This window comes from Desarmillaria tabescens, assembly GCF_030435595.1.
Source record: "Desarmillaria tabescens strain CCBAS 213 chromosome Unknown EV420scaffold_11, whole genome shotgun sequence".
Lineage (NCBI taxonomy): Eukaryota > Fungi > Basidiomycota > Agaricomycetes > Agaricales > Physalacriaceae > Desarmillaria > Desarmillaria tabescens.
The window spans coordinates 726,684-745,332 of NW_026848310.1; the positions used below are offsets into that span (position 1 = coordinate 726,684).

General features: G+C 48.9%; 9 protein-coding genes across 9 annotated transcripts; 5 read left to right on the forward strand and 4 right to left on the reverse strand.

The window, feature by feature from the left end:
- The first annotated feature begins 196 nt into the window (after positions 1–196).
- On the forward strand, positions 197–1,918 carry EV420DRAFT_183140 (kinase-like domain-containing protein). The gene is made up of 7 exons (XM_060481119.1): positions 197–357; positions 411–692; positions 748–863; positions 923–1,006; positions 1,062–1,375; positions 1,426–1,574; positions 1,629–1,918. The coding sequence occupies exons 1-7, from the start codon at positions 300–302 to the stop codon at positions 1,697–1,699; spliced, it is 1,074 nt and encodes a 357-aa protein (XP_060333062.1). The 5' UTR covers positions 197–299; the 3' UTR covers positions 1,700–1,918.
- Positions 1,919–2,137: 219 nt separating this feature from the next.
- EV420DRAFT_1640662 (uncharacterized protein) lies at positions 2,138–2,737 on the forward strand (the record flags this gene model as incomplete). Its single annotated transcript, XM_060477129.1, has 1 exon — positions 2,138–2,737. The coding sequence occupies one exon, from the start codon at positions 2,138–2,140 to the stop codon at positions 2,735–2,737; it is 600 nt and encodes a 199-aa protein (XP_060333063.1).
- A 94-nt stretch (positions 2,738–2,831) lies between these two features.
- EV420DRAFT_1668874 (uncharacterized protein) lies at positions 2,832–3,939 on the forward strand (the record flags this gene model as incomplete). Its single annotated transcript, XM_060479016.1, has 3 exons — positions 2,832–2,997; positions 3,048–3,338; positions 3,386–3,939. 3 exons carry the CDS (start codon positions 2,832–2,834, stop codon positions 3,520–3,522), a joined length of 594 nt encoding a protein of 197 aa, XP_060333064.1. The 3' UTR covers positions 3,523–3,939.
- On the reverse strand, positions 3,659–6,873 carry EV420DRAFT_1640664 (MCM-domain-containing protein; the record flags this gene model as incomplete). Its single annotated transcript, XM_060477130.1, has 10 exons — positions 3,659–3,748; positions 3,800–3,955; positions 4,009–4,317; positions 4,373–5,254; positions 5,309–5,443; positions 5,495–5,928; positions 5,979–6,150; positions 6,203–6,518; positions 6,574–6,821; positions 6,853–6,873. The coding sequence occupies 10 exons, from the start codon at positions 6,871–6,873 to the stop codon at positions 3,659–3,661; spliced, it is 2,763 nt and encodes a 920-aa protein (XP_060333065.1).
- A 174-nt stretch (positions 6,874–7,047) lies between these two features.
- Positions 7,048–8,831, forward strand: EV420DRAFT_1530686 (uncharacterized protein). The gene is made up of 5 exons (XM_060472614.1): positions 7,048–7,162; positions 7,220–7,303; positions 7,353–7,931; positions 7,983–8,046; positions 8,102–8,831. The coding sequence occupies exons 1-5, from the start codon at positions 7,075–7,077 to the stop codon at positions 8,703–8,705; spliced, it is 1,419 nt and encodes a 472-aa protein (XP_060333066.1). The 5' UTR covers positions 7,048–7,074; the 3' UTR covers positions 8,706–8,831.
- Positions 8,832–8,866: 35 nt separating this feature from the next.
- Positions 8,867–10,171, forward strand: EV420DRAFT_1530690 (restriction endonuclease type II-like protein). Its single transcript, XM_060472615.1, has 7 exons — positions 8,867–8,993; positions 9,047–9,150; positions 9,199–9,313; positions 9,351–9,376; positions 9,436–9,483; positions 9,533–9,709; positions 9,779–10,171. The coding sequence occupies exons 1-7, from the start codon at positions 8,892–8,894 to the stop codon at positions 10,077–10,079; spliced, it is 873 nt and encodes a 290-aa protein (XP_060333067.1). The 5' UTR covers positions 8,867–8,891; the 3' UTR covers positions 10,080–10,171.
- EV420DRAFT_1530696 (uncharacterized protein) lies at positions 10,172–13,575 on the reverse strand. The gene is made up of 9 exons (XM_060472616.1): positions 13,284–13,575; positions 12,343–13,258; positions 11,661–12,292; positions 11,499–11,612; positions 11,211–11,460; positions 10,995–11,157; positions 10,785–10,946; positions 10,463–10,727; positions 10,172–10,406 (listed from the first exon to the last, which is right to left on the reverse strand). The coding sequence occupies exons 1-9, from the start codon at positions 13,411–13,413 to the stop codon at positions 10,264–10,266; spliced, it is 2,775 nt and encodes a 924-aa protein (XP_060333068.1). The 5' UTR covers positions 13,414–13,575; the 3' UTR covers positions 10,172–10,263.
- Positions 13,576–13,681: 106 nt separating this feature from the next.
- EV420DRAFT_1530699 (Ssl1-like-domain-containing protein) lies at positions 13,682–15,766 on the reverse strand. The gene is made up of 7 exons (XM_060472617.1): positions 15,583–15,766; positions 15,417–15,532; positions 15,137–15,366; positions 14,976–15,081; positions 14,748–14,926; positions 14,361–14,700; positions 13,682–14,307 (listed from the first exon to the last, which is right to left on the reverse strand). The coding sequence occupies exons 1-7, from the start codon at positions 15,736–15,738 to the stop codon at positions 14,106–14,108; spliced, it is 1,329 nt and encodes a 442-aa protein (XP_060333069.1). The 5' UTR covers positions 15,739–15,766; the 3' UTR covers positions 13,682–14,105.
- A 71-nt stretch (positions 15,767–15,837) lies between these two features.
- On the reverse strand, positions 15,838–18,035 carry EV420DRAFT_1530703 (uncharacterized protein). Its single transcript, XM_060472618.1, has 10 exons — positions 17,808–18,035; positions 17,657–17,739; positions 17,557–17,606; positions 17,409–17,503; positions 17,049–17,357; positions 16,919–17,010; positions 16,667–16,861; positions 16,596–16,611; positions 16,144–16,542; positions 15,838–16,121 (listed from the first exon to the last, which is right to left on the reverse strand). Exons 1-10 carry the CDS (start codon positions 17,955–17,957, stop codon positions 15,963–15,965), a joined length of 1,548 nt encoding a protein of 515 aa, XP_060333070.1. The 5' UTR covers positions 17,958–18,035; the 3' UTR covers positions 15,838–15,962.
- Between the last annotated feature and the right edge of the window lie 614 nt (positions 18,036–18,649).

The following is an 18,649-nucleotide window of genomic DNA, read 5'->3' on the forward strand; positions in this document are numbered from 1 at the left end:
CCGAAGGGCGGGTCGCACCGTCAGGACAATCTAGACTACGCAGTCAATTAAGTTGGGGATACATATATAGCGAATCCTTATGCTTGATTTGAAAAGTGTCGCGACGCTCACCATGGCGAATGAAACAAAGGGCCCAATTGAACTATTCCGGAAGAAAGTGGTGGAGTTTACTGGTATTTGCCAATGCCAATACGGTTGATCAACAGGACTCAACCTAGACCTTTTGCCTCCATCCCTTTTCACATCCTATCTTTTTCTTGCCTCTATATTATTTAAATGCCCCGATAGCCCCCCTTCATATGGCTCGTGTATATGCAAGCGTCAACGCCACCCTGGGGAAGGGGTGGTATGATTACGGTCGGTCTGCCCTGCACTGCCCAGACATAACAGCACTGAAGGTGACTCGCTAGATAATTCCACGATTGAGTGGTCGCCGCCCGACCGGTATGAGATTGTGAGACGGATGGGTGGTGGAAAGTACTCCGAGGTCCACCTTTGCGCTTTGCTCGCTGTTCCCCAGCCTCAACGTTTCTCTCAGGTCTTCGAGGGCATCGATACAGCAAACAACGACGTCTGTGTCATCAAGGTGCTCAAGCCCGTTGCGAAAACAAAAGTGAAGCGGGAAATCAAGGTGCTCAGGAACCTCTCTGGTGGTCCGAATGTCGTAGGGTTGATAGACGTCGTGCGAGATCGTGCGTTACCTAACCTTTTTTGCACTCATATGAGTCACTGATGCGGTGGCACCAGCGTCGGGGAAATACCACAGTTTAATCATGGAATATGTGGAGAATGTTGATTGGAAGGTGCTCATTGGACGCCTGGTAGAAGCGGACATCAAACTATACATGTTCCAAATGCTCAAAGTACGTGTCGCAACTCTTTGTTTCTGACTGCCTTTAGTGATGATCACGGTGGACTACAGGCCCTGGATTTTGTACACTCGCATGGAATCATGCACCGAGACGTCAAGCCGGGGAACGTTATGATAGATCATCTAAATCGCAAGGTCAGTTCTCGCCTTTACTCGTTGAAACAGACAATGAACCGACATCTGCCCGCAGCTGCGCCTCATTGACTGGGGCCTCGCGGAGTTCTATCACCCCGGTACAGATTACCACATTCGGGTCGGCTCACGCTACTATAAATCACCCGAATTGCTCGTGGGCTATCGCAAGTACGATTACAGCCTCGACCTTTGGAGTCTCGGATGCATGTTTGCATCGATGACCTTCCGGAGAGAACATTTTTGGCGCGGCTCGGACAACAGCGATCAGCTGCTCAGGATACTAAAGACGCTTGGGACGGACAAGTTTGATCTGTACCTGCAGAAGTATGATATAAACTTTGAGACGGAGAATGACGCGCTATTAGCGAGGTCGGTGCATGCCTTTTCTGTTGAAACTGATGAGCTGACGTAGACCGCAGTTACACGAAGCGAGGCTGGACGGAGTATGTGACAAGCGAGACGCAGCACCTTGCGTCTGTGGAGGCGTTGGATCTATTGGATAAACTTCTACGATACGATCATGCTGAACGCCTAACCGCGCATGAGGCCCAAGCCCATGTGTACTTTAGTGAGTCTTTGGTTCGCCTTCTAGTTGACTCGCGTCTTACTCGTGCTGTGGCAGATTCCGTCAGATTGGAGGCTCTTTCGACCAAGGGTGAGCATGTGAGTGATTCAGGCTTCTGTTCGACATGATAGAGCCCCAAGCTGTGTTATTTATTGAGTTTGATTTTATTCATTATTGCCATTGGGACATAATAGCTGCAGCATGTGTACTATTCATACATTGTTATCGATACAAGTACTGCACATTAGGTGTCATTCGAAGCAGGCGAAGATCAAAGCAACGGAGATGATAAACCCCGTGGGCAAAGAATAATATCTGACAACAATAAGCGAGCAATGAAATGACCCCGCTATCTCACGGCGTCATATAGAAGTACGTGTGTACCATCGGAAAATCTATAGCTGTCTGGTGAATAGGCAAGCAATGTACATCGCTCCCACCCCTTATCATGTCGGCAACAGCAAGGCGCGCATGAGGTAGGCATGCAGTTTCAAGGCGCTGAGATTGAAAGAGAATATATTGCCAGACCCCATGCCTGATCATCCATCCATCCAAACAGCCCGACCATGGCAGACCAACGGAAACACCGCCCTTACACCAGCTCGAAGAGGAGGACCGAGCCATGGCAGCCAATGGTGGAGACGTACATCTGGGTAGAGGAGCAACGGTGGGCGACGGCGCAGTGGGTGTTTGAGCAGCAGATGAGGACGATATACGGCGCCAGTGTCGATGATAAATATAGGGCCAAAGCAGAGAGACGCCGGGCAGACGAGAATCGACAGACCGTCGAGGAGATAGCTAGCAGAATCGCAGGGAAACGGAGTCGCAGGATTCAGGACAAAGGAGAAACCGTCAAAGATAACGTGGACAGACTACCAGACGCGATGGCAGGCCATCCACTCATCATCTTCATCGTCGCCGTTATCGTTCTCCTCCATCCCATGGCCACAGAAAGTCCAGCCAGCCTCACCATCCGACATCTCTCCTACTGCTATCGCCAGCTTCATATTCGCATACCCCGGCACGCAATCGCGCAAGGAGCGTATTCGCAGTGCCCAGTTGACGTGGCATCCAGACCGATTTCAGAGGCTATTAGGCAGAGTTGCAAAGGAGGAAAGGGAGAAGGTCGTGGAAGGAGCGGGAATCGTCGCGCGGGCGCTGAATGATTTGAAATAGGGACTATTTACATATGTTTAGTTTCGAGGCATTTTGCTTAGTACTCCGGCCGAATTTGTTGCTCAGTAATTTATCATCATCGCCATGTTCCGTCTAACGCGTCTGCCTCTTCGTCGTTGTCTTCATACCGCCGCAGCCCCTCGGACACGCCAACTCTCACGGGCAGGTATTGCTCTTGGCGCGTCGGCCGTTGCTACCTATTTCGCATGGCGGACCACTCATTCACCTCTTGCTCTCGATGCGCCAGCTGGTGAGCCTATCTTGTGTACCCCAAAAAACGTTTATTTAGCGATCCTTTAGCTGCTGCGGTGATACCGGAAGAGGAAGAAAAACCACCAACACCCACCGTAGAAGAGCCGCAGAGTGAGAGTAGTGGAGGCGGCGGAGGTGCTTACAACCCAGAAACCGGCGAAATAAACTGGGACTGCCCATGTCTCGGTGGAATGGCGCATGGGCCTTGTGGGCAAGAATTCCGTGACGCTTTTTCGTGCTTTGTGCACTCTGAAGATGAGCCGAAGGGCATCAACTGCGTTGAAAAGTTCCAGGCGATGCAAACCTGTTTCCGGGCTCATCCTGATGTATATGGACCAGGTATCTCTTTATTATTCTTCCCCGTGGCTAGCTCTAATACTCCTTAGACATCATGGAAGATGATGAAGACGAGACGCCTGCCCCAGCATCCGCCGATGCACCATCACCTGTTGCCCCGGCAGAATCTCAATCTGAACAGCAGCCTCAAAAGAAAAGCAGCAAATTATCTGCACCCCCGTCATAATGCGCTCTCTTAGACTTCACCTCACCACTCAGTTGGATAGCCATAATTAATACACATTTCACAAGCAAAACAATACGCAAATACTACAAGAAAGGCTCAGTCCATCCTAAATCTCTTCTCGATAACGTCTGGACCATCACTTCTCCTTGACCATCTTATATCCATTCGTAGAGAACAATTTTGACCGCAAGAAAGGAGTGATATCGAAGATGTCGTGCTCCTTGGCCTACAAACAGTTGTCAGCTCATATGAATTACGGGAAGGGACCTCCTCTCACCCGTTCTTCCAAGTCCGTGAGCTTGACAGTGACGACCTCTGGCTGCTGGTGGCGCAATGACTGGAGGAACCGCACCTTGTCCTTCACAAGTTGACCCAACAAGAAAGCCAAGAGCTCTTCATGATCTCGCGACTGGGTAAGGTATTTTCTAAAGCCCTGCATCAAACCGTCAGCACCTCGGAGAGCTACGAGAGGAAAAGTCGGCTTACTCTCTGCAAAGTCTTCTTAATGCTCATCTTCTGCGCACTAACAAAGCTATTCACAGCGACCTCGATGGCTAAATCAATGTCGTCCGCCCTAACGTACTCTCGGAGAGCCATCTTTGCGCTCGCCTCTGCCATTCGTATCATGCTCTCCAAATGCCGAACAGTGATTGGGTAGGAACCGGTAGCCATCGACTCCCGACGCAGGTCCGCAAACAGCTTAGACAGTTTCTCTTGGTCCACGTCGAACAACTTCGGGCGTATCTTTTCTCTTGCGTACATAATGTACTTGCGGAGCACGTCCTGGGGTATGATCTTTAAATGAAATCCAATCAACCTCTGAAAGATTATAAAATGTAGAATTACCCACGTCTTCGTCCAGAGTTGTTCCCACATCCATCTCATCCAGCTCTTTCTCAAATTTGGGATGGCTCCTCAAATGACTCCCCACCACGAACCTTGCCAGCAGCTCGTCCATAACAGGGTCAACGTTGTCCTTCACAACACATAGAACATCGAACCGAGACAGAATCGGTTCTGTCAGCTCTACGTTCTGCTGGAATGGAATCGTCGGGTTATATCGCCCGCGTATAGGGTTGGCAGCAGCGATGATTGCGCAACGCGCCTGCAACGTTGTCACTATTCCTGCTTTCGCGATGGAGATAGATTGCTGCTCCATGGCCTCGTGGATGGATGTCCGATCTGCATCGTTCATTTTGTCAAACTCGTCGATAAGACATGTTCCTTTATCCGCCAACACCAAGGCCCCGCCCTCCAGTGTCCATTCTCTGGTTACCGGATCCTTGCGTACGCTCGCTGTGAGACCAACAGCAGATGCACCCTGGCCTGTTGCAAACACACTCCGGTGCGCTGTTTTCTCCACGTATTTGAGGAATTGCGATTTCGCAGTACCTGGATCGCCGAGTAGGAGAACGTTGATGTCACCACGAATTCGTAGTTTGTGGTTGATATCTTTCGATACACCCCCGAAAAGGGAGAGGGCAATGGCTGTCTTGATGTCTTCGTGTCCATATATACTGGGAGCAATGGACTTTATGATCCGCTTGCGGATCCGTTCATCACGAGCAAGGGCGCGCATGGCACGCTCATCCTCTTCAGTGAGTCGGAATGCGGCGAAGAGATCTTCTTTTTTGTTCACGTGGTTGGCCTCGATGACAGTGGAGAAGACGGGGAATCCATTACGGGAATTGAGGGATGCATCGAAGTTGTTGCGGTAGATACCGGTGACCTCCTACGAAGAGAGCTGAGGAAAATTGAGGGCGGAAAGAATACGGAGTAGACGTACGATCTCCTCGCCTGGTTTGGCGCTGTCAATGAGATCCCACAGAAGGACAATTTCACGATGACGAGGAAGACGACCGGCTGGTACAGATCCAGGGGATTCTTGTAATGTCATACGCTGATAGTTTCTGTATACCGTCTACGATGACGTTTAAGACGCTTTTCTTTTTGTAAAATATCGATACAATACACTTGCCTGTTCGGAGTTGACCTGGAATGGTCCCTTGCTCTCGCAGGCTGCACAGTAGCTAACCTTGACCTCCGTCGTCGCATCTTGGTAAAACGGCCCTAGGACGGCTCCGCATTTTCGACAGTCAAATTTGACATACTTGAGTTGTGGGAATACACCGCTTCTACGGGTGACAACGCCAGAAATGCGAACAAGGTTGCTCAGATTTGATCGACGAAGGTCGCGAAGAGAGGAGCTCAATGGGAGATCGGCGATACGGACATGCACCTCGGAGTGGATGCGTTCATAGGCTGGATAGTATACGAGGATGGCAACAAGGGCAACTTCATCGAAGATATTGAGCATGGAGGCGGGTGAATTAGTGAGGAAGTAGGCCAGGATAGGCTTAGAATTAGCCAGATGGAGGTATGAAACTTCAAGAGATTCGGCATTGGCTGAGTGCTAATCAGGAGGCTGAGTGAGAGAATTGAGAGGTAGGACGTACTTTCTCCTAGGTTACGAATGCGCGCGCCGTAGACCGATGAACCGCTTTCGTCGACATATGTCATGAGGAAATGGCGGAAATGGCGAATGATTGACCGTCTAACACGTTCGTTGGCGATCCATTCGACAATAGATTTGGCTTTGATATCGCTCAGCTGCTCGACAGGTAGTTCCTGTGACTAAAGTGAGAAATGATAGGTCAGATAGAGGGAGAAAAGAACTCACATCCTCGATACCATCCATATCATCTGCGTCCCTTCGCTCGTCGTACACTCGTCGCGTGCGTCTCTTCATTCTAGACACGCCAAGGTCATCCTCTGACTCGTCTTCGGCATCCATATCATCATCTAGAAGGAAGTCTGGGACACGGCTTCGTTGCGCTGCGCGTGTTCCCTTCTTTCCAGCGCGTTCCTTGCGGTCTCTTTGCGCCATCGCTAACTCGGCTTTCCGGCGCGCCTCTGCAGATATCTCATCAAGGTCTTCGTCGTCATCGATGCCTGCATCTGAATATTTATCCAGGAGCTCATTTGCAGCGTAATCTCTGCGATTTGTGGGTCAGTACGCGATCAGACGCGTGGAAGAGTGTGATAGCTTACTCCTCGAGGTTGTCAGCGAAAAGATCTTCTCCTTCATCATCATCACCCTCGTCATCTTCTACGTCTCTAACGGCATCCCTATCATCAAGACTATCGTCGGTGTCTGAGAATGGCGCAGGTGGGGAGGAAGGGGGCAGAGACGACTGCGAAAGACGACGCTGGGGCGTTGCCTGTATCGGTGGCGACGATGCAGGATCAGCAGATGGTTCGCGTCTTCGTTTCGCGCGTCGAGGGGTCTGATTTTGAGACTAGAATATGTCAGAGAATTCTGACATGTACATTAAATGAGCAGCTTACCATGATGGAGATGAGAAAGAGGCAAAAGACAACGCGACGCGCTTTCCATTTAGCGGAGTCTCAATCGTGAATTTCCCACGTTTTTCCCCCATTTCTCTGCTTAACTCGGCAAATTAATTGCTATTGTACGTATCTAGTACTATCTACCAGTAACGTGATAGCTATATCAGGCGGACCAAATCATGTGGGGACTCTACTACGACGATGCCTCCCAACGTCGCCAACAGTGCTGCAGCCAAGAAAGCCGCCGCCAAGAAGGCCAAAAGAAAAGTGTCCCAGCGGGCTAATAATGGTAAGTTCTCTGACAATATTTTCGTCAGAATACAACCACTGATGAACGATATTGTAGCCAATCAAGTAGAAGCCGCATCGTCCCAGATCGATGAAGGTGACCCAATGATACCATTATCCTACGGTGTTGTGAAAGACACAGGTTCGCTGCTCCGATTTATCTTTGCTCTATATTCACATTCGGATACCAGCTCTTCCTGAGGAATACGGCGACACAAAATTCATGATTTTGGAAAGTGACCCCGACAAGACATGGAATAAAGACGACTTTGATGGGTTGCTAATTACTACTCAGCCTCCTATAAACATGGACACTACCCTCGCTGATTTCCCGGGTGGCTGGACGGAATGCATCATTTCCGCTCCACTGAAAAGCACCATTCTTGCAACCCCAGGCTATCCTCTTACCATCAAGCAGCCAGACACACGGGCGCATCGCATCTCTCCATCTCCGGGGAAAGGCCTAGGAATGTTCGCGACGCGCAAATTAGCTGCAGGCGCGCTCATACTTTCTGAAAGAGCTCTGTTAATAACGCCTGCTACCCGGGGAATAAAGCTGGATCTTTCGGGCAAGTACCCCGTAGAACAAGCCAAACAAGCGATGCTCTTTGACTGGGAAAAATACCTTGAGCATGCTTTCAATCGTATGCCTAAAGAGTATCAGACGGCTTTCATGGCGCTGCACAACAGTCATACTCAGGACGGAAGTGGCCCGCTCACGGGAATCCTTCGAACAAATGGCTATGGCCTTAACGGTTTGCACGATGAAGGTTTGTACAATAACATAAATAATTCTATCATATTTCCTGATCGTCTTACAGGGCGCCCTGGTCTGAAGGGAGCTTACTCGGGCGTCTTCAATGAACTGTCCCGCCTTAATCATAGGTCAGATCGAACACAGTTTGAGTCTACACGGGCCTTGACTTCATTCCGTCTGCAGTTGTCGTCCAAATACGGATCGTACATTCGACATGGCGTCTTTTGCCATGGAGATTCGTGCTGCCCGCGATATTGAGGAAGGCGAGGAATTGACGACGTACTACTCGGATTTACTCGTCTCGACTGCCACGAGGCAGAAACATCTCGAACCCTACGGTGTACGCTGTGATTGTGAATCTTGCTCTTATGCTAGCGTATCCGATGACCGTCGAAGGGAGATTGCAATGAAATGTCAAAAAGATGTCCTTGCGGACCGATTGCACCGATGGTGCATGGATCCAGGTCTATCTGACGACTTCACACTTCGGGAGGGTGAAAGGCTGCTGAAGCTCGTGGAGGATGAGGGCCTTGAAGTAGAAACCAGCTACAGCGAAGTTCTGTTTCATTTGATCATGGTTCATTCAGCGCTGGGGAACAGTGAAGAAGCAAATCAGTATACGACTAGGTGGACGAAGGCACACATCTCCAGAGGGCGCTCTTTCAAAGATCTGTTTGAGGAGATCGTGACGCTGAAGCGAGGCCTTGACACTGTTTTAAATTGTCGTGGAGAAGGTAGTGGGAACGTCGACAGAGCGACAGAGAAATTGAGAGAGATGAGGGTCTGAGCTTTTGAAGATAGTCTTCCTACTTTCCTTCGCGTCTTTGTTCTGATAAGTAACTTGGAATGAGAGCATTCGTCTTCGCAATGTACCGATCAAGGAGTAGTAGTAGTCGCACTGGCAAAAGGTCCCTATGATCAAGTACTTAAAAAGTTCCTGCTGGATGACGTCATAAGACTTGGCTCCTTCAAAATGGCGAACTCAAGTCTAGGGACCACTACCAGTGCGAGTACCCCGACGCCTCCAATCATTGTACCAAGTCTGGGAAATAACATAATTCTCAATCCTTTACAGGTGAAAGGCGTGCTCATTCATCGAACTGGACAGCGGTCTTACACTTTTTACAGCGCGGCAATCCTGTTCTTGAATGCATTCGAAACGTCGGCAAAGAGTATGGAGACATTGTCGCAGATTACCAGGTTGGAAAGACTACAGGAGTTCTGTTCCTCAGGTACGCGACACTATATCTTCGGTGCTACTGTTTGAAGTAATTCCTCAGTCTGAAATACCATCGACTTCATCCTGAATATATCCATACTCGCATCGAAAAGTTGGGCCATTCTTATAATTTGAGGATCTTGTTAATCCTCTCCGATATTGCGAGCATTTTCTCCGTTGATAAGGACTCGGAAAGCTGATTCGGCTGCCTAGAGCGAGCACAGAGACCCAATACGAGAGTTGACAAAGGCTAGTCGACTTTACCATTTCGGTGACGACATCCAAGATTTACTTGCAGGAAACAGACCTGTCTCATTAACAACATCACTATCATTGTGGCCTTTTCGTACGCTCGTCTTGTATCCTGTCTGTCACTATATTCCTCATGAATTCAGGTTTGAGGAGGCTGGTCATTATCTTTCAACGTTCAAGCAATTCGAACACAAGTCCCCAGATCTCATCAAAGAACGCGCCGACAAAAACTACATTTCCATGCTACGGACATCACTGACGAGTATCAGCAAAGTCAACAAAACGGATGTTGAGACGCTTCGTTCATCATTCGGCGTATGGTTCCCCTCTTGCAGTCATCCGGCACACAATTCACCTTCATGCTGCAGAGCTTTGCCAACATCGCGAAGGCTGGAAACCGCTCAGCTTCAAAATTTACCTGGATTCGGACAAGTCAAAGCCAGGAACATCAAAAATGCATTTGAGAAGCCGTTTAGGAACAACGCTACCACCTCGCTTGCCGTGCTCTCTACCATGAAGGAGCAAGAATCTGATGCCCAGCCCACTACTAACAACTCGAGCTCGAAGGGTAAAGAGAAAGCAGCGATACCAACATCTCCCCCCGTTCGACCTCCGAGATCACCTAGTCCGGTGTGGGATATAGAGCTAGACCTTACTCCTCCACCTTCACCCGAGGCACGCTGGGCCTAGGCAAGCTGAGGCCTGAGAATGGTGCAGCTCAGAATTGGGTTGTAGATTTAGATACATTATGAATGTATTGATTGATATTCACTTGATTACAGACTTGATAAAACATCCAGCGGAAATCGAAATATCTACACGACTATAAAAGACTGAGCTAAGCTATGATAATGCAAGTTTCTTTGGTGAAAGTCTATACAGGCTTCTTGAAATATTGATGGATCTGCTTATTCCTTAGGTCGGTGGCAGATTTAATCTGATACGCCAGTCGCAGGGACAATTTTTTGAGAGACAGTTTAGTACGGGTACGATCTAGGTGCGCCGCACGCGTATCGTCTAGGGAAAGTCCTGTGTGAACAAGCTAGGCGAGCCGCAGATAGCTAGATACGTACCTATCTGTGAGTGCACGCCCTCGATGGCCAGCCGAACACCTTGCAAACCCGTGTAAGATTTATCAGATTTGCTAGGGCTGCCAATAGGCGGAGGGTTTTTCATTTCTTGGGCGACATAGCCGTCGATATTTGAAAGGGCAACTGCTAATAACTCAGTCCAAAAGCCCATGTCGACGTAGTCTGTCTCGTCGCAAATGTTGAAAACTCCAGACGTCAAAATCGCATCGATGATCTCCGTGAGAGGGGGAAGATCTGAGTACATGTCCTATCAGAGGCGAATGTGTCAGGCCCGTAGTGTCGATGAAGTACAGCAGATTCTTACCGACGATATACTTTCTGTTCCAGTGAGAACACAATGAGCAATGTTTCTTGCAATCCGTTGCGCACGTCCAGTTCCCGCCGAAATAAAGGATATCATATGTGCTTTATTGATAGGTGTCAGATCGAGGGCATGCTTGGCGACTTTGCTACAGATACGACTTTCCTATGTAGATGTTAGTGAAGTATAGAGGGTAAGATACTGGCAGCGTACAATTGACTTAGATATGTCGTCCCCTGGAGCGATTGAATGACACAAAGTGTCGACTGCTTTGACAACATCCAGCAGTATCTCGCTTGAGCTCGATGTATCAAGTGCAATCAATAGAAGGATCATAAGGATATCTGGGATTTCGTTCGTAACCAGTCGTCCCGATCTAGTTCAGTGGCGTGTGAGCATTTCAGAAATAGCGGTTGCAAGAGAACATACCTTGCACTCATAGTCACTAATGCCACCATGCGATATAAAGTCTCTTCTTTGCTCGGAGGTGGACTGGCCGCCTCAGATGGCTGTGCCCAACCAACTGATTCAATAACAGAGGGCTTAGCGCCGAGGTGGATGATGGCGGAAAGCATTGAGTCAAACGACACTCCGCAAGCTCGACAATCGGGCATGTTCCATATGTTGATGAGAGCTGAAAATGCTGAAAATGATACAGAACTTTCGTGAAAGCACAGTGCTAAAAGAAGTGATTAGAGAATTCAGAAAGAAGTAAACCAGCCAGAATATTGTACCTAAATGGCACAAGGTACGGAATGACAGCAGGATTTTTCTGCGAATCGAGGTTGAGGAAGATTCCAGATTGCAACAGTAACGCAGCCTGCGTAGTATCTGGCATGGATTCATTCAGTGCCAACAGAAAGATAAAAGAGAACTGACTCTGCTTGGCGATGGCATCCCCGAATAGCTTCAAGGCAGGCGTGTCTTCTTCGTTGAACGGAAGTAGACCCGACTGCCAATCCATCGCGGTGTCTTTGGGTTCATCCCACAAGGGCACACCCAAATACTTCTGTTGCATTCTGATGTTTTCGATCTCGCGCTTGTCGCCCTCCAGAATCCCCAAGACAGCCTTTCCACGCTTCTCTCCTAGTAACCTTTGTCCTCCTTCCTGATCGAACGACAGGTCGCCGACATCTAATAAATCTGTTGAAGGCCCATTCAAAACATCGTCCTGGTTTCGTATCGCGTCTAATGCCAGATTCTCGGCGGCCAAAGAACTTTCCGCGACGACATCACCACTAGCAAGAGCATTTTCTGCGCGAAGAAGCCCAGCGGCACCCCCTCCACTGCTTTCGCCGCGTTTTTTCTCCCTCAGAAGAGCGTCTATCGGGTTAACTGACTTCCTTTTAGGCGCCTTCGTCACGAGTGTGACAAGCCCTCTAGCGGGGACGGTACGTGTCCGTTTCGAGGCACGAGGAGGAGAAACTGAATCGTGACGTGAGCTAGAGGGTGAAACTTTATTTCGAAGACTACGCCTTGGCCTTTCAGAGGGACTAGGGTCTCGTTGTACCCTATATATTTTGTTTTCAAAATAGTTCCCGGAGGTATTGAGACAACGTACGCTTTGCCTTTTCCCTTGCCAAAGAGCTGAGTGGGCAAGACATCATCATCATCACTGCTGCTGTCAAGGTCTTCATTGAACTCGGGAACGGACGACGTCTCAGGGCTGGATAAAGCCTTTTGCCAAGCTTTCTCTTTGATTGCAGCGATGAGTTTTGCGGTTCTAGCCATAGTCGGTGACTCTATGGCAGCAGATGCAGAAGAAACATCGGTTGGCGGCGGTGTGTGCTGCTGAAAAACGGGTGGTGTGGCAGGACGAGAGGCAAAGGGGCTCTCGGCAGGAGTGAACATGGGTGACGATGCATCCTCACTATCGGCTACGACATCCTCAACTGGAACAGGAGATGCGGTACCATGACGCCATTGATTCACGTCCGGCTTTGCGATGTTCGCGTCGCGCTGAGGACGGAATTCGGATGTCATTTCCTCCTCATCTGACAGGCTCCCAGGGACGACGTCGGTGTTGGCGTCTGGAGAAGAGAAGCGAAGCCGCTTTCTATCGGTCTGGGGCGGGTCTTCAGGGGCTATGCTGGCCGAAATGTTCATTGGAGGACGAACAGAAGAACGTGGAATGTAAACAACGGCATCGTTTGTTGTCGAATCGGCACCCGAGTCATCCAGGTCGAACTTTGCCTTGCGTTTGGTCGCAGCTCTCTGGCTGGGCGATAAGGGTGTTGGGCTCTTGGCGCTGTTTACCGACCTCCCTACATGTATATCCGGAGTCCTAAAGCGCTGTCGAGTCGACACAGAGGGCGAGAGAAGCGACTTTGATGATTTAGCTGCGTTTTGTACACTCCCACGCGACGACAAGGGCTCTCTCGTTGACGCGCCGACCCTACCAGTTAAAGTCGACATACTACCGCCAGCGGGAGTGACTGGCGTGGCAAGCTGAGTTGATTTGAGCTTTTGCCTCCGTCCTTGTGGCTGATCTGCTTGCCCTACTCTGGCTGGAGCCCATAGACGCGGTGGTGGACTGCTGCTTCGGCTGCGAGGCCGAAGCAGCCTTGGGAAAGAAGAAGTCCGTGATGGGTTTGCCAGGATTGGGTGGCGTCTTTTTAGATGCCCGGACCATGCTGGATGAGTGTGGTACGAGCTGACTGTTAGGGTGAAAGACGCGTCTTATTTCACAAATGAGTGAGAAAATTGAAGGTTTCCATCACGTGGTCGTGTAGCCCCCCGACACCGTGTGACTTAAGTTCTTGATTTATCTGACTCCCGAAATAAATTATCCCGGTCCGACCTCCGACCTTGATGGGCGAGGCAGCCAACACTAGCCGCCCAAAACTTGTCTTTATAGGCCAATGTTGTCGGAATTTTAGGTTTCGCAGTAGGTAGACTAGTGGCTGGTAAAGCCAGACTAATGAACTTGTATTCACTGGCTCCTACAGAGCCAATATTTATACTACGAAAGTATCTAGAGAGTTCTACGAAAAGCATCCATAAACAGTATCTATCTGACTAAAGCTCACCCGGCATCACGCCGGCTTGAACCTTCCATCATCTTGCGACATCTCCAACAAATGCCATGCCACCCAGACTCAGTGCTAAATCTTTCGTTTCTCATGTGCATAATCCAACAATTCAATATTCAAAGTTCTTCGAAAGAGCGCAGGTTTGACGAGGAACGAACTGAACGACTCAGATGATGGATCTTCATTTTCTGCACTTCCTAATCTGGGAGAAAGCATGAAAAAGAAAATATTAGTTGTCACCAAAATGTCACACAAGTAACACGCACGACCCAGAGGCACCCTCAATAAAATCTCATTTTCCGCATCCAGGGCAACAGTGTACGACATCGTGCAAAAAAACATCGCACTCTGAGCAAAACTCGTTTCGACATTCCGGACACCGATACCTACCCACCGCACTCATGCCTTCTGCAGTAGAAGAAAGAGCTGTCGTTGGAAAAGCTCGCGCACATGCGTGGCATGTCGGCGATGGACCTGCTTCTTGTAAAGATTTTCTAATAAAGTTTATACATCAGAATTTGGTGCGAAAAACAGTGGAGACACTCACACAGCATCGAACGGCTTAACGGGGAACAGGTGGTGGTAACTCCGAGCTAGATGCGGAGAACTCACAATCATCAATCCACAAACATCGCAGTCAGTGGGCACGTCGCAGACTTTGGCCAGACACCGAGGACAGATGTACCCCTCGCTCTTGAGATCTGAATGGCAGACACACAGGCTTGGCGGTGATGCGTCCGGGAGACGTGTCGGGAATCCCATCATCATCAAATCCGCAGCAGGATTAGTCGAGCCTGTACGAGTAGAAGCTTGCTGTGCGGGAGGAGGTATAAGTTCGAATAAAAGGTCTTTGAAGTGTCCCTCGTTCATCGCGACACCAAATTGACCTATTAAATATAAACGAGGAAGGACGCTGTAAATTTAGTTCTCTTACCGCCTGTTTTGTCACAGAGATCTCTGCATATCTTCATCTCTGCTGCGAGTGCAACGACGGAAATTCTTATTTTGTTTCTTACGCAGGAGTCTAACGTGTCATGGATGTTTCCAGGATCGCAAGTAGTCAGAGAACCAAATATGATGAGAATTTCGCGCGAAGAGTGCGTGGGCAGGTGGCTGGTAGGATTTAGCATACATAAAACGCAAATTGAAACGTCGCACATACTTCATGCTATTCCGCGCCATTTCAATGGCATTCTGCAAGCTCGGTTCTCCCGTTGGTAAGAGTTTATGTCTATCCGATATTGTTTTGAGAACTTCCTGGGGGTTTCCTAGAGAGAAGGGGAATCACCTCACCAACACCAGCCCAAAAACGAGAGAAGTTACCAGACATTTCACATATTCGTTCTCCTAAGCCTGAACGCATGCCCACGATGCCTATCTGCCCCAACGGATTCTGGTCGAACCACTCCAAGATGAATTCCCGAGCATACTGGAGGGTCAAGGTAAACCGCGTCGGTCGCATGTCCCGGTCGAGCATAGAAGCAGAGAGGTCCAATAAAAGAACAAGATGTCGAATGATTGACCGCCGTATTGCTGCAGCAGGCGCCTGTAATCTTAGAGCAGTGTTAAACCAAGTACTTTCTGACAACCTGGTGGCTGGTACCTCCTCCGTCGACCTCTAGTCATCCAATCTTCGACGGCACTTTGCAGGCTCCCAGCTTCATCTTCTCGGACAGTGTCCCATGAACGCGTATAAGACGCCTCCCAGGTGTATGCTTGCTGTCTTCATGTTCAAGTCAAATTTCATACACGAAAAAGGGACGACCTACGACATCCTTTGCTTTTCCTTTTCCTTTGTCATCCCGTTTTCGTTTATCAGTGGCCTTTCCCTTTCCCCTCCCTTTGGAAACGTTGTAGGCGTCATCGCCTAAAGATATATCAGAGTCCGAGCCCGCATCCATAAAGTCATTGTCACGGGGAGGCATGGTGGTAGCATGCAGAAACAATTCAAGGCCTTTCCATTTTGGTACGCTCACCTAACGAGCCATTGGACCGCGCATCAAGTTCAAGTACTCATTCAACGCTTAGGAAATGACTAGGCTGGACATAACATTAGGCGGAAATACCAAAGAACACCGGGTAGATGTGAGAAAATTCGTGATATAGTACAGTATTGAATCTAAAAATTATGATCGTTATGTAGTAGTAACTATCGCAAATTGCCTGCAGACGTCCATGCCCCAAACTCCTCGGAATCATCTTTAAATGAGTTGTCGTTATGAGTGCTTTGCCGGGGAGTATCAACGGGATGTCGTTGAGTATCGACATCACCCTCCGAGTCGGAGTCTCTATCAGCATCTTCGGATTCCTGAGTTTTTCATCAATCCTACACCCTCTTCCCCTGGTACGTGCGGCTTCACTATCCGTGGTGCATCGCTCGTATTACGCTGAAGATTCAAAGGGTGTTGATGATGGTCGATGTCCTCATCCTCAATTTCTTCGGCGTCACTGGCATCCCCTACCGTCCATAGAACCTGCTCTTCATCGTCGTTCTGATGATGGTCATCGGCCTCCCCGGTAAGACTAACCTTACTCGTGCTTGCTCTCTTCAACTTTCTGCCGCGCGGATTAGACGAAACCACAACTGCAGATGCGGACCCCAAGGCCTTGGAACCAGGCTCGGGTTTTTTATGTGTCAAGAGCACGACCCCCGAGATGAGGATGAGGATAGAGACGAATATGAGAAATAGTGTCCAAGACTGATACGAGTCAACCTCATTATTGAATATCTGAACAGGACGAAGATGAGCAAGGGGCAGCATGAAACATAGATTGTGTTCACCAAGGAATCAAGGAACCTGGAATGTAAAGTAAGGTTAACAAAGAAGCATGCGTAGAGTTAGATATACGAACCCAGTAGCAGTGTATACGCCAGTAAAACACGGGCACGACCAACGTGGAGTCAGTAAACCTTCAGTCCGCGGTTCAAGCAAACAATCTGAAGGACAGCAGGTAATCACTAGCAGGACAATAGTGAAAATGGGTGCGACATGGCCGAACTGATTGCCCGGGTTCTGGTGTGACAAAGATCCAGAGAGAAGTTTTACCCTAAGATTGGAACGATACAATCAAAAGGTATTTTGATTCGAAAACGACTGGACTTACGTTGCTTTAGCGAATACCAAAGTACCTCCCGCCAATCCACCACCACAGCATGCCCAACCAATTCCAAGAGTCCAAGGCGATTGTCTTGTCGTCTTTGGGGGCGGTCCATAAGCTCAAGCCAATCCGTGACATGCAGCTGCAGAAATGCCCAGACTCTTCTAGCAGTAGACACAAGACTTGAATCCTGACCGCCACCGGTGATGACGGGATTGTCACTGTCACCGACGATGTGCCCTCTGTTCCCCAGCAGCTCATCCAGCTTGGAGGTAAAATAAAGAAGTAAAATCAAGGCAAAGGACATTACGAAGAAGAAACTGAGCCATCCTCCTCGTCTCCATAACTGAGTGAGATGTTCAACATCGGTCTCGGTCGCAAGACCACTGTTGATGGATCCAAATGCAACGATACCAACGACACCAATGATAACGACGATAGTGCCCTGTGTTTCGCCATCAGATGGGCGAGAGGAAGTAGGAAAGATGAAACTCACATATATGTCTGTGCTCGTCACTGGAGTACCAACGAGGAATCGAGCGAAGAGAAAATTGAAGACGAGTGAGGTAGAACCAAGCGGAGCAACATATTCTGGATCATGCTGTGTAAAGATGGAGTAAAAGTGGTAGGTAAAATGCAGTTACCAGCTCGCATGTATTCCAACGCAAGAGTACTGCCAATTAATTGCGACAAACTTTGGAACTGTCAATCACAGATCACCCTGGTGACAAGGAATAGACTTACATGTATAACAACATGCCAAGAAGCCATAGCGGCCTTAACCAATCCTTTCTTCGCGACGCTTTCGGTATGGCCTGCGTTCGCACCTGGTAAACAGATGAAGCGTTAAGAGAGAAATACAAGAGCCCCAGATAGGTGCACAATGTCCACGAACATGGTCCAACTTTGTTAAATTCAGTCCAGCCGCGTTCAAGACTGAAGCCAGAAGAATAATCGCGAGACCGATGATGAATGCTACAACTGGGCTGGCATGATGGGCAGGAACCGGGTCAGATACGGGGATCGTTGGGGACTCTTCGTCCATGCAATAGGATAAAGAGACTTGTAAGGTCGTATGAAGGGAAGAAAAGAAATGGTACAGATAGTAATCAGAGGAGAAAGGCAATGGCGTGTTTGTTTGTATTGCGCAACGGCCGTCATGACATGAGCATGCTGACGTACACAATATGAGGTTACTCTCGTCATCGCCTCAGCGTAAAGAGTCGAGCGCACAGATGATAACCAGGGATGGTTCTGTTCATGGATCCTTCTGGACCGCTGTACCATGGAATTCTGCCCTATCAATTGATGTCAATCATCGAATGAATGACCACACCTATCATCTTCGACTGGAGATTCCAATAAAGGACATACCAGCCAAGCAAACTGGAAAGGTATGTATTTTTTTTGTTGAAAATAACAAAATGAGAGGGCCGATCCTACTTTTGAGCAACTTGGGAACGCCAAGACGCGTTCTTTGCTTGTGTTGGGCATTCGGCGCTCATGATCATCTGACCGGAATTTCCTTCGCTTCTCTTGAGATTCTTCATTCAAGTGCGCATGTGTGATCCATAATAAGTTCTCATGGTCCTTCCCACAGGTCAACGGCCGGCGCACTGTATTCACATCATGGTACATACTTCGACGACTCCGACTTGGAGACTATACTCAATTGTAATTGCCTGCCTTGCAGTACAATTGGTTGCTTGCTAGTCGGATCTTGTTCTTCGGATGTTA

Excerpts from the sequence above, each read along its gene's own strand:
- EV420DRAFT_183140 (XM_060481119.1), top strand. The coding sequence starts at position 300 with ATGGCTCGTGTATATGCAAGCGTCAACGCCACCCTGGGGAAGGGGTGG. Across the intron at positions 693-747 it reads GATAGACGTCGTGCGAGATC|CGTCGGGGAAATACCACAGT; the intron begins GTGCGTTACCTA and ends CGGTGGCACCAG. Across the intron at positions 1,007-1,061 it reads TAGATCATCTAAATCGCAAG|CTGCGCCTCATTGACTGGGG; the intron begins GTCAGTTCTCGC and ends ATCTGCCCGCAG.
- EV420DRAFT_1530686 (XM_060472614.1), top strand. The coding sequence starts at position 7,075 with ATGCCTCCCAACGTCGCCAACAGTGCTGCAGCCAAGAAAGCCGCCGCC. Across the intron at positions 7,304-7,352 it reads CGGTGTTGTGAAAGACACAG|CTCTTCCTGAGGAATACGGC; the intron begins GTTCGCTGCTCC and ends TTCGGATACCAG. Across the intron at positions 8,047-8,101 it reads CTGTCCCGCCTTAATCATAG|TTGTCGTCCAAATACGGATC; the intron begins GTCAGATCGAAC and ends TTCCGTCTGCAG.
- EV420DRAFT_1530690 (XM_060472615.1), top strand. The coding sequence starts at position 8,892 with ATGGCGAACTCAAGTCTAGGGACCACTACCAGTGCGAGTACCCCGACG. Across the intron at positions 8,994-9,046 it reads TAATTCTCAATCCTTTACAG|CGCGGCAATCCTGTTCTTGA; the intron begins GTGAAAGGCGTG and ends CACTTTTTACAG. Across the intron at positions 9,314-9,350 it reads ATATTGCGAGCATTTTCTCC|AGCGAGCACAGAGACCCAAT; the intron begins GTTGATAAGGAC and ends TCGGCTGCCTAG.
- EV420DRAFT_1530696 (XM_060472616.1), bottom strand. The coding sequence starts at position 13,413 with ATGGTCCGGGCATCTAAAAAGACGCCACCCAATCCTGGCAAACCCATC. Across the intron at positions 11,158-11,210 it reads TTAGTGACTATGAGTGCAAG|ATCGGGACGACTGGTTACGA; the intron begins GTATGTTCTCTT and ends CCACTGAACTAG. Across the intron at positions 10,947-10,994 it reads ACGACATATCTAAGTCAATT|GAAAGTCGTATCTGTAGCAA; the intron begins GTACGCTGCCAG and ends ACATCTACATAG.
- EV420DRAFT_1530699 (XM_060472617.1), bottom strand. The coding sequence starts at position 15,738 with ATGCCTCCCCGTGACAATGACTTTATGGATGCGGGCTCGGACTCTGAT. Across the intron at positions 15,082-15,136 it reads ACGAATATGTGAAATGTCTG|GAAACCCCCAGGAAGTTCTC; the intron begins GTAACTTCTCTC and ends CCTTCTCTCTAG. Across the intron at positions 14,927-14,975 it reads ATGGCGCGGAATAGCATGAA|CCACCTGCCCACGCACTCTT; the intron begins GTATGTGCGACG and ends AAATCCTACCAG.
- EV420DRAFT_1530703 (XM_060472618.1), bottom strand. The coding sequence starts at position 17,957 with ATGGACGAAGAGTCCCCAACGATCCCCGTATCTGACCCGGTTCCTGCC. Across the intron at positions 17,740-17,807 it reads ATTTAACAAAGTTGGACCAT|GTGCGAACGCAGGCCATACC; the intron begins GTTCGTGGACAT and ends TCTGTTTACCAG. Across the intron at positions 17,607-17,656 it reads CTTGGCATGTTGTTATACAT|TTTGTCGCAATTAATTGGCA; the intron begins GTAAGTCTATTC and ends ACAGTTCCAAAG.